We start from the raw sequence: 12,295 nt of genomic DNA, 5'->3' as shown, positions 1-12,295 counted from the left end.
TGAGACGATTGGCTAATGGCAATACGAGGCTGGATACCACCGACGGCTTGGTACCTAAGTAGCACGATGCGGCTCCTAACGTGAATGAAGTACAGTTGCTACCTAATTGCTTGGACTTGCCTGCGCCCGAGACAAGAGATACGGTAGGCAACGCTTCAGGCCGACCCGGATCAAGCCGCAAAGGAAGCTGTAGTTTAAGCCAACCAACCGTTTCTCTCCCCACGTTTAATATTTGATGAGCGTGGGAACAAACGGGTGCTACGGAGGACCCCTCGTCGAAAAAGAAAAAAGAAAAACGACTCCTATTTGAGCCCGCACCTGGATGCGCAACTTGCCGGCTGTCGCAAACCGACGTCAATAGTTTTTTCTTTTTTCTTTTTTCTTTCTTTTCCTGGTTTGTTTCAGCCCATTTCCTGGTTGGTCGAGGACTTGCAGGCGAATCCTGCAAGATCTCTCCTGGTGCTGTGGCCGACGCTGTCTGTGTCTCAGATATGCAGGTTCTCAATTTCCGTGGCGTTTTCGGCTCCCTCCTTATCCTTTGCACCCAGAGAAGCAAACAGGTACCCTGTCGGTGTTGGTTTTGTCGGATTTAATCATCGGAATAGGGAGTGGCTGTTGCATACAAATGGTTCTGCTCAACAACCCGCCAGGGCGCTGTTGTGCTCATCTTCCAGACGTTGCGAATACTACAGTAACCAAATCACATTGACATGGAAGCAGCTGACAAAACCCCAGCAGCAGCCATGGCCCATGGCCGATCAAAAAAGGCATGTGGCAGAGATGCAAGGTCCCAGCATGCATCGTCCATCACAGCGGGTCGGCATTGGCTTCCGCGGGCCAATAGCGTTGATGTTCCTGACGCTTTACCCAAGACGGGATCCTCGTCGGCCATCTGCCTCCCCTCTAGGTTACCAGCTTACCCCTGAGTCGGGGCGGGTCCCCACGTTACCACGTTCTATCGCTACTTGCCGGGTTTCTTCTGCCACTCCTTGTTGTCTTTTTCCAGCTTCCCCAACGCCGCCATCTTCACGCCCACACTGGCCATCCTTGGTAGCGATGGCGTGAGGGTTTTCCGTGACTTGATTGTTCGTAAGAGTTCGGGACATGGCTCCTTGCCCGCACCATGCCCTCCATGCAAGCACGGCATCCATGCGACGCCCAGGTCTCACTTCTAGACGCAGTTGAAAACGGGCCATGCAGGGTGCTGCAGCTTGACAAGGGATAAGCTCTCAGATCTCATATGGAATTCTTCACTGAGAATCCTGGCTAGGCCTGTCACTCCATCCCGACCGTACGCAGCTCCTCGACACCACACTGTGTACGCACTGCACATGCTAGCATAACAGCTTGAAGGACGGCGACCCTCTTTGAACTCCGACATAATTGTCTTCCGAAGTTATCCATCACTTTGGCCGAAATGAGTCTCTTATGTGGATACTGGCTAATCACATCCGACGACGACAATGCAGCCATGCTGTTTAGGCCATCTAGTCAAAACACCAGCGGCAAGCCACCTGTCGTCCGATAGTGCGAGCGGATTCCGTATCACCAGTGACAGAATGGTTCATACTGTCTTCGGGGTCTTTTCTTCCCTTTGGGCCGTTGGAGCTTCCGTCATCGTCATCATCGTCATATCAGCCCGCAAGCGCCTTCGCTATTTTTGCACCTGAATGTTCCTGCTGTTCAACAATTGGCCAGTGCCAAGGGGAGTCCACAGCTAAACACGAGTCGTCGGTGCCTTTCGGCTTATTGCCAGCGACATGGTGATCGGCGCTGGCCCTGCCCAGAAGGTCCTGCTTCGTATAGAATACATATTCTCTGCTGTTATGTCAGCATTGGCCTGGGGGTCTTTTTTCCACCCAACGACACACGGTGATGATGCAAAAAAGTAATCGAGACGGGCTGAAAAATCACGTTTCCACCATCGGCAGAAAGGGGTCCCGTCTCTCCCTTTCATGCAGGTCTCTTCCCCGCGCGTCGACTGATGGGCATCAAACGGCATGGACTAGGTAATGAAGGTGCGACATCTATGTTTAATTTTTCTATGTATCCCGTGATCGTACAGGAGCTGCTTACGAAACAAGCGGCCTGGAAAAGACATGAGCAACAGGCCATACGAGAGAGAGAGAGAAAGGGCAGTCCGACGCAAGGGAGCATTCCCACCCGAAGGTCAGGGGATCTGCAGCGTGCCATTGCCATTCCGCTCGGGCATCTTGCATATGATTGTATCTCAATCTCAACCAACAAGCTATTGCTTGTTCGCATCGTGCAGCCAACTGGTTCCTTTCCGGTTCGTCGGCGGGATTGCGCATGCAATCGCTTTTGACGTCAACAAGCAGCAGTTCGTCGTCTATCCTTTCCACCTGGCATTGGGGGTCGATTGAGTGCGCATTCCTCAATTCCTCCTCCATTGGCAGCAATGCTTAAACAGCAATAAGCGCACATACTTGTACCCATCCCCCTGTCAATTGTCAATTTGCGGAGATGAGGCTTCTCTCATTTCCCTACACTACGGTAACCCCAAACCTGGCTCGCCTGCTAGACAGTGAGGCGCAAGAGAGCCAAACAATCCTTCGCCGCGCTTCTTCCAAACGCCTGGGATGCGCCAGGTGATCAGGCGGCTGTTCGCTGATTGCTGTCTCTGCCTAACCTAAGTAGCATATGCAGCCTTGTGCGTAGCTGCGCGGCCGGCGCGTCGCTTCAGCTTCCTTCCGTGGCTTAACTGCAGTAGGTAGTTGGAAATGGTGATGCAGTTTGCTGGAGCCATGCCAGCACCAGCGCCACGGTGCGGCCTTAACTTAGTTTTCCGAGGTAGTCGGTTCGAACTGCCACGACCCGATCTGCTGGTTGCCGTCCATTTCATCTCGCCTGGGCCAGTTCGGACGCAACAAGGTTGGGCCCAGTTTATCATGGTCAGTCAAGTCAAGTCAGGAACCTGTCCAAGGACTGCCCATGTGCGCGCGATAACCCCTTCCGCTCAATCACACCTCAGCATCCCATCGAGCAAGGTCTTGCCAGGTCGCTGGGCAATCCGGTTGTCGAGAAGAGTGCGTTTCTCGCAGTTAGACTTGATCCGCGATGCAATCCATGACCATGGCGGTTCGCTGAGCACGGCTCTCCGTTGGTGGGATCATCGGGACGCCATTGGATTCCTCCTGGCCAATGCTTCCTCCTGCTCCCTCGCTGTCTCCATTCGCCAGCTTACAGTACCTTCCACTGTCCTCGCTCTCGGAGCTCGGTCACCGGTCGGTCACCGGTCGGGGGGCACGTGGAGTTCCTCCTACTATAAGTACCTAACTTCAAGACAAGCCTAACCCGGGTCATTTGGCCCAGAGCGGTTGTTGTTGCAATGGAAACAAATTATACACGGTTTGGGATAGGCAGAGCAACAACATCAATTTCAATTCCTGAAATTGCCTGCCCGGCGCACATGGCCTTCTCCATGCTGGGAGAGACAGAAGCGCGGGGTAATAAGATGAGAAAAGATGGACACCCCTCGCCCTCGCTCTGTCTTTGATTGACTGCATGCATGCACTCTGGCAGCCCACCCTGAAATCAGACATTGATTGTACTACAAGTACTATGGACCGCACGATCTCGGCCGCTGCCGTCTTATCAGTCCAATCGCGACCCTGGGCCTGTCGACCGGTCGCCTACATCAAACGCACATGAGCGCGTCTGGGACGTATGCGTGCGCCTCGGGTGCCTGCCAACCACATCTAGTCGTGAAATTGCATGCGCCTCTCCGGTGCTGCAGCCGCTTGTCGTCAGCTTCCCACATCCTACCTACAGGGAAGGGTGGCACGGGCGGGTATTGCACAGCATTGCAGTAGTTCGCGACTGGGGGAAGAAAGAAAAAAGAAAAAAACGACGAGCCGGGTTAATAATACCACCACCACAACAAACGCCCTTCTTCAGGCCTCAGCATCATACCTGGGCTGATCTAATCTCCCATCTTCAACGATACGCGAAATGTTGTTGTTGTTGTTGTTGTTTTTCCCCTCCTGGGTGAACGCGATCACGACGCTACCCGTCTCGTCCCATCCCATCCCATCCCATCTCATCTTACTCTTATTTTTATTCTTATTCTTATTTCTTCCTGCCGCCTCCCTTCGTCCTTCCCTCCTTTCATCTTATCTGCGACTGGCCTCCCAGAGCCACCGTCACGGCTCTGGCAAACGGGCTGGGCTGTTGTTATGTAATCAAACCCCCTAGGTTAGTGTTCTACACGAAACCGATTTGGACCCTAACTCGCCGAACGGGGAGGCATCAGTGCGCACCGCCGCCGCATTTCCACTCACACAAATTCGGAAAGATTTTTTTTCTCTTTCTGTTCACTCCCTCCATCGGGTAATTGTTTAGGTCTCCCGCGGCCCTTTTAGCGGTTAGAGCTTTGCACCTTTGAGAGGATGAGAGCTCTTCTCGCACTTGAAGAACTGACTCAACAAGCCCGTAGCACCGTCCGTACTCTACGGCACTGGGGCGCATTGGATCGTCGCAAGTTGCGTCTTCGGGGGATTATTTAGTGGGTGGTTTTGGGGGGAGCTGGCTGTCGCCCGGCCGCCCGCCCCGACCGACACGAGTTGCCCTTTATTTCTCTCTCCGTCTTGCTCCAGTGTACTCGGATCCATGTGACAATCTATGAAACAGGATTTGAGTAATTACTTCATGACTTTTTTTCCGCTTGGGTACATACATTCGTGGGTAGATTATTGGGTTGATTCGCGATCCAGTGGAAGGAAATGACTCCGTTCGTCGCTGTTTTGGTCGGCGTGCATGCATCGCGTAGATCGAGAATGCGCCGTGTGGGCGTGTGGGCGTGTCGCGATGAAGCAACAAAATAACCAACTGGCTTGCGGTCGGTTGAGTCGGGTCGCACAGTCTCCTTTATTCCCGCCCGCCCTCCTTTGTCTGCGACTCGACTCTGGGGAAAGAGTCCACCGCCAGCCCTTTCTGGATAGCACTGACAGTCCGCCTTATCATTCGTTTCACTCCTTCCGCCCAGAATGACTGAGCGGCTGGTGTCCGCCCAGAAAACGTGGTGTCATGGCTCTTACCCACCTGCCGCTTCGGGGGGGGGGCAAATGACTCGAGCGTGTACCATAGCTGCTCAAAGGCCGGGTCGACATGACCTCGAAGGGGCACCGGCTACGTCAGGGAAAGGAATGAGGCTGAGCAGCGCTCGGCCTCTTACGATGCCGTCGGTCAATGATTCAACATTGTCGTCTTGTCGAAACATACAGGTAAAAGACGGTGCCGGAACTCGCATGTAGTCCCGAGGACAATAAGGCCTCGGTATGCGCCAGCGCTGATTGTACAGTATATCGACAGCTTATGATGATGGGAGTGCATGACCCCTTTTCTTGAAATTGGAAGCTTGCTTCGGGGTCGCCCAGCAAATACTTACTATTCCCCTCCTCGTTCGAGAGGCTGAAGGATGAACTATCAACTCTTGTTCGAATGGGCAACCATGACATAGACACAGACGGGTGGCTTGAGTGTTGTAGCAAGGTACTGTGACACGCCAGAGTTTCCTCGATCAGGTCATGAATGGGGTTTACCACCATGTGTAAGTAGGTATGGGTGTAGGAAACCGATTGTCATCTCCGAACTCCACAGAAAAAGGGGCTTCGACACATTCCATAGAGCTGCCCAGGTCGCGCGCGGAATACCTTGGCCATCCAGCATCTGGTTTCCCTAAAGAAGAAACGTCGTTGCTAGGAATGCCGAGATGAGAATTGCCACGAGTTGGTTCCCGACCTCGGTTACAGGGTGCCTCTTCCATCGTCGTGTTCCCACATTCTCCATGTGCTTGAGACCTGAGCGGTGCATTGTCCAGGGAGCCCAGTAGGAGGGCGATCTTGACGATGCCCTTGGTATCCCGCCCACGCATCGGCAGCGCCGCGAGTTCTGTTGCTACTCGTCTGCCAGTCGGGTGTGTCCCCTTTTCCACTTGATATTCTGGATGAGCTGCCTCCAGATCGCCGTTTTGGCCTCGACTCTCTCGGGGTGGGGCATCAAGGAATACGATGAAGTCGAGGCTTGAAGGCGTGGTCGATGACACCGGCGCGGTTCGTCTTCATGACGAGAATCACCTTGTAGTCTTCCAATACCCTGTAGGTTTTATTTTCTCCGACCTGTCCAGTGGTTAGGTCTCGTTGATCTGTGGCCCCGACTTATCAAATGGTATGGGAGAGTTACCAGATGAAGTCTTCGGATAGGGGGTCGTTACCGCCGGAGCCGGGGAGGTGGCCCTGGACGGAGAGGAGAAGGGCTTGTATCGACCAAGATGCAAAGTGTGTTCTTTTTACGTGGGCATCCCAGTGCAAGCCTTGTAGTGAGGCCCAAACAGCCCCAATGACCTTCTGTCTCATACACATAGCTAGGCGTGTTTGTCTTACTGGGAGATAGATGGAAAAGGGGTAAATACTCAAGTTCCGGGCCGGCTGGTACCCGTACTGGCCCTGGACAATTTGGGCTGCATTATACATGCCCTCCTTTTCCATCTCAGTGAGTGAATGTACTTGGCGATGATGTGGGATCGCGGCTCCTCACCGCAAATATCAGGTCTAGCACCCTCGGGAATTAGCAGTTGTCCGTGTCAATGCAATCCCGTGATCAACCAACTGGCGGTGCTCACAGTGCCCACTGCGGCCGAACAAGATGACCTCGTTGATGAGTAGGTCCTGGAACTCGTCGACGATCGTGTGGATCTGAGGTGTTATGTTTGGCAACCTCTGCACTCAACTCGGGCTTTGGGTAGAGATCATGCGGAACATGCTAAAGGTCCCGTTGCCTCTTCTCCCTTCCCCTTCCTTCCAACCAGGCAACCTTCTAGAGCGTGCGTCCCCTATTACCTCCCATACATTCCACATCTTCCCGCCGCAGTGGCCGAGGAGCCAAAAAATAGGAGGCTTGGTCCGTGCATAGACAGAGCTTCCCCACGAATCGCCTTGCGCCAGTCAATTTCTCAGCCCCGATCTCCGAAATTTTCAAGTGCACATCACAAGCACACCAAGAAAACCCATATCCAGCCGGCCCCTAGCTTGCTTGATTCTGGCATACTGTGAAGTCAACAAACCAATCAAACCACCATCATGGCGGAAGGCTCAGCATCCGGACAGAATTCGGCCGGTAGGCTTATTACCCCGCCACCTCATCCCGCAACCCGAAAACAAAAAAAACGAAAAAAGAAAACTGACAGGCGGGCACCAGATCCCGTCGTGGCATCATCATCCTCGTCCTCCACCCCAGCACCCGCCAAGGCATCATGCGCCCAATGCCACAAGGCCGAGGAAGTCTCTTCTGACGCCGCGGACGAGGAGGGGTCGTCCTCGAACCTGAAACCCTGCATCACGTGCAAATCCGTCCTGTACTGCTCGCGCGACTGCAAGAAGGCGCACCTCAAGCAGCACAAGAAGGTCTGCCCCAAGCTGGCCCAGGAGTACGCCAAGACGGCCGACGTCAAAATGGCCTCGCGCTCGGCGCCCAAGGCCGACACGCACCGCGGCGGGCTGCAGAAGTGGCAGTTCGACACGTGATCGGAAAATCTCGTTCGAGAGAGCTGAAGAAGCACATGGTGCATGACCGAATCGAGACTGTCGATGTAGCTGGGAGTAGCGGCGTTCGGGGGCCGATGACTTTCATGAAGGGGTTGCTGTGGAGGCAGGGGAACGGATCTCGGGATGGTGAGTGGAGCGCAATGGACGGGGCGGCGGCATCGAACAGGCCCAGGTGGGCCGCCGAAGTACCGAGCGCGTACAAGGGAGCGCAAGCGTCTCGGACCGGGCTCGTTCCCTCGGTTGCCGTGTCATCAGAAAACGGGGATCCCGCGGGCGCTCGCCAAATGCGGCGTCTGGAACACCACCACCTTCTCGACTCCACCTGCAAACGAGGGGCTTAGGTAGAGCGGCATGGACTCTATCTCCAGGCCGCAGAATAAGAAGAGCCCTTTTAGGGAACGATAATAACCTAATGGGTCGCTCCAATAGTACAACGAGTAGCAGTGGGCTCTCACGCCTGTCCATATTGTCCTAACACGATTCGGAACTATCCATGTTGGTGGTTCCTCAACCTAGAGCAATGCGCTGTGCATCTTGGCATAATGCTGAGTCCGCTTACCCCCTGACTATCTGGACGCTGCCATGGAAACTGCCTGTCAAGGCTGACTCATTCGGCAATTTCGCCCCCTTTCTCGGGTCCAAAGATGGTCCGGCCGAAAGAAGACCCGGGCCAGCGTCATCTTGGCACAGGATCCGAGGAGAAAGCGTGGGGTAGCCCGACCTCTTATAAGACAAGCCAACGGCTGCCCGGAAATGACGGAACGGGTATAGGGGCCTATGTAATGTGTTGGCTATTCAGTATTTACTATTGCAGCGGGTCCCAGTTCCACGAGGGAGGGGATTAAGTCGCATTCGGAGACGGTCTAGACTGTTGCTGTTGGACAGACAGAGATGAGGGTGCCTGAAACATCCCCAACCTGTCAGTCATTTCAAGTGGATAGATACCAGAGTTGCTTCTTTCCTCTAGGATTCTGACTGCATAGAGCCAAGAGGGCCAAGGCTCCCTCTTCGGCCTCGGGGAACTGATAAGAGAGGGGTTCTTGGCCCTTTTACTCCCCATGTCTCGTATATAATAGTCAAGGTAAACCAGTGGTGGTGGTCCGGGCTCCTTTACGGCTTTAAACACGTAAGCTCATCTTCCTTTTTTTCCTTCTTTTTTGATCCTATCTTGGTATAACCCCCGAACGGACTGAAGTAAACACAAGTTTATCGATTCTTTGCTTATAATCACCATGGTTATCAACAAGTCGAGGATGAGCTTGTACATCCTGAATAGCAATAGACAGTCAGTACCGCCTCACTTATATTTGGATGCCATCGGTGATAACTTAGGTGTATGACAGCGCCTAACGCACTGTTCTTTCAAATAAGTATGAGACCCGACAAGTTGGTTCACGGCAGAAACACTGCAGTAGCGGCAACATAAGCCAGAACCAGACACGAGAAAGAGAGATCCAGGCTTTCCGACGGGCGAGATCCGTATCCCGCGTGTGGGGGGGGTTTGCGGCTGACATACATCTGCCCCCTCCCCTCCCCTCCCCTCCCCCTGCCCAGCCGCGTGGCAGCAGCAGCGTGCCTGTTGCTCCCCTTGCTTGCTACTACTAAGCCCTTTATTTCTGTGCACCCCGGCGTTTTCTCTCTACCCAAGCTTAAGCAACTAATAAGCCGGGCCCGAGCCCGATCCCGTACAGCGAGAGGAAGTCGGAGATTAGGGATGTATGTCAGATACGACTTTATCTGTGATTCATCTATGTATGATAAGGGACGGTTATTACGTGGGATGTCTACGTGGGATTTCAAGCTCTCGTCATGTATCAGAAATAGATAACAGTGTTGCCAAGTTAAGGAGCCAAAGAGAATAAATGAGTGTGTGCGAAAGGATATGTTGGATTTGAATGCAGCCCCAAAACGAGTGCGACAATTACAGACTCGGGACCCGAGTCCCGACGCCCGAGAGTTGCCATCATCGATGCGATCTCGCATTCAGGTTCCTCCAAGTCGCTGTCACCTGATCAAATCACGACAGGCGATAGCGCAGATATGTTCATGCATTGGGGTTTGTTGGTCGAAATCATAATTGATTAGATACGAGAATGGTGTTGTGCGATGTTGGAAATAAGCTTTGCATAGTTTCACCATTTCCCCCTGTCGGATGCGACTCGATGACGAGGCCCAGCCGGAGGGAGCTGCAGTGTGTGTGTGTGTGTTGGACTCAGAGTGCTGTGAAAACCGGCGAATCGCCAAGAGTAAAAGGGCTGAACAATTCAATGGTCGCTCTCGCATTCGCACCCCCACTACTTATCTAGATAGGTACCACATGTACGGCTGAATAATGGACCATCGGGGTTTTGGAACGGAAAGAAACACGTAAGCTTGTTGTAGTGGCCGAAGCCCCCAATGCCGGTTCTCGCATCACGGCTGCGGGTCAACAGCGATTGTCGGGTCAAGATCAGTCACTGCTTGTCGCTGTTAAGCTGTTGCCTACAGTTAGCTGGCTCGCAGGACGGGGCTGGTGGTGGCTTGGCGCTTGGCGACGGGGGCAGTTCAGCTGGGTGAGTGGGTGACTAAGCGGGTTGGATGCCGTTGTGCCCAATGAGAAGCCAGCAAAGTCAGCGTATTCCATCGTGTCGGGCTGTTGGACATTAAACGAAATGCCACTAAAGGGGGATCTGATGCTTAGCGTTCTCCTTCTGCTGCAACTAGGATCGTAGTAATAGAGGCTGAGGGAATCCTGCCAGCGTCACCTCCGGGCAGGGCTTGTAACACACCCGGCCACGTTTCGCAAAGCGCGCAAAAGAATCCATGCTGCTGGAAGCGATACGGTGCCCGCGGGTGAGATCAGAAAATGAAATGGAGATAGGACTTTTCTTCTCCGTCGGGACCTGGAGGATTGGGGGTTCGGTTGATATAAGGGTGGCCGTCGTCACGGGTTTTCTGGGCAACTCTTGGTTTGGTTCATCAGAGCATTCCAACATCCGCCTCCGATCGATAGATATCGCATCGAACCTGTCGACTCTCCACCTTGAATCGCCGTCGCACCAAAGCAGCTTTCGACCGACCCTCACTTTCCCCGATCGAGTAACGACCTAGACCGAAGCATCTGATCTGAAACAGGTCAGCACATCACCGCAACCATGGTGTCCGCCTCCGACTTCACCACCGTGTGCAACACGACCATCCTCGATACTGAGCTCTGCACGCCGCAGACCTGCTGCCTGTCGCAGGGCTGGATGGACTACATCCCGACCCTGGCCGGCAACGTCCTGTACGCCGTCATCTTCGGCCTCCTCATCCTGCCCAACGTCTTCTTCACTGTCCGGGCGCGCACCTGGTCCTTCGGCGTCTGGATGACGCTCGGCCTCATCGGCGAGATCGTCGGCTACATCGGCCGCATCATGCTGAACAACAACATCTTCAGCTTCATGGGCTTCCTGACCTACCTGGTGCCCCTCACCATCGCCCCCGCTTTCATCACCGCCAGCATGTACCTCTGCCTCGCCCGCCTCATCCACATCATCGACCCGGCCCTGAAGTACACCCGCCTCAAGCCCATGATGTACACCTGGATCTTTGTTACGTTTGACTTCATCGCTCTCATCCTGCAGGGCGCCGGCGGCGGCATCACGGCCACGGGCGACGACAACAAGGACCAGGTCGACCTCGGCGTCAATGTCATGATGGCGGGTCTCGGCTTCCAGGTCTTCTCGCTCGTCGCCTTCTCGGCCCTGTGCGGCGACTTCGCTTGGCGCGTCCGCAAGGGCCAGCGCGAGTGGCGCACCGCCTCCGTCGCCTCCACCGACCCCGTCATCGAGGACCGCTACCGGGCCCTGCGCACGACGCTCATGTTCCGCGGGCTCATCGGCGCGCTCGTGGCCGCCGTCTTCCTCATCATCGTCCGGTCCGTCTACCGGCTCGCCGAGCTGCAGGGCGGCTTCCACGGCAAGCTGGCCAACAACGAGGTCGTCTTCATGATCATCGAGGGGCCCATGGTGATCCTCGCCTGCGCCGTCCTCATCGCCTTCCACCCGGGCCTCGCGCTCAAGGGCCACTGGGACATGAAGGGCTTCACCAAGATCCAGCAGGCCAACGTGACCAAGATGAGCGTCCTGGGCGGCTACGGCTCCAGCACCGACCCGTCGCAGGTCGTTCTGGAATCTTCCCGCGAGGAGGTTGGCCGTCCCGAATACCGCCACACATGATCTGGCGGCAACGTCCGTCGTGATCTTTGAGCGCGCGACGATTGAGGTCATGCGAGAAAAGATCTGATGGTGGTTTCCTTTTCGTTTCTGTGTTGTCGCAACGGGTTGAAGACTTTGATGATGGGAAGGGCTAGAATGGTTTGTGGCGTGGCGTTCGGGTTGGTTACAAGACAGGATGAAACAGGACCTCTTGGCCTATTTGTTTGAGGATGATTGATTTGAGGGGGTGTCTCGGGCGTTGGGTTGCTTGACGTACAACCCCCTCGCGCGAATCGGGTTCTCCAAAAGGGAATAATGAGGCATGTGAGAGTACGCACTTGTTTAGGTTAGAATTGTGTAGTGGTGATACCCGCAACCTCGCGATATCAAGAATAACACAAGGTTCCTTGGCGATTCACCATTAAGGTAGCGGGCGCTGCCTGTTTCGATTCGACGGTCATGCCCGCCGCTCGGCGTTGGTGAACTGCCGGGTGCACTCAACTCAAGTGAGCGGTGGTTCCGTTTGGTTTACCTCTGCTTTGCTCCAACGTCTCC

General features: G+C 54.5%; 2 protein-coding genes across 2 annotated transcripts; both read left to right on the top strand.

Annotated features, from left to right (window-relative positions):
- Positions 1-7,097: 7,097 nt before the first annotated feature.
- On the top strand, positions 7,098-7,541 carry PG986_004761 (uncharacterized protein; the record flags this gene model as incomplete). Its single annotated transcript, XM_066840983.1, has 2 exons — positions 7,098-7,134; positions 7,216-7,541. The coding sequence occupies 2 exons, from the start codon at positions 7,098-7,100 to the stop codon at positions 7,539-7,541; spliced, it is 363 nt and encodes a 120-aa protein (XP_066703610.1).
- A 3,155-nt stretch (positions 7,542-10,696) lies between these two features.
- PG986_004760 (uncharacterized protein) lies at positions 10,697-11,761 on the top strand (the record flags this gene model as incomplete). The annotated part of the gene is made up of 1 exon (XM_066840982.1): positions 10,697-11,761. One exon carries the CDS (start codon positions 10,697-10,699, stop codon positions 11,759-11,761), a length of 1,065 nt encoding a protein of 354 aa, XP_066703609.1.
- Between the last annotated feature and the right edge of the window lie 534 nt (positions 11,762-12,295).

This window comes from Apiospora aurea (assembly GCF_038362705.1).
Source record: "Apiospora aurea strain CBS 24483 chromosome Unknown utg000003l_segment0_segment0, whole genome shotgun sequence".
Taxonomy (NCBI): Eukaryota; Fungi; Ascomycota; class Sordariomycetes; order Amphisphaeriales; family Apiosporaceae; genus Apiospora; species Apiospora aurea.
The sequence above is the reverse complement of the archived record's forward strand: the minus strand, read 5'-3'. Positions and strand labels throughout refer to the sequence as shown.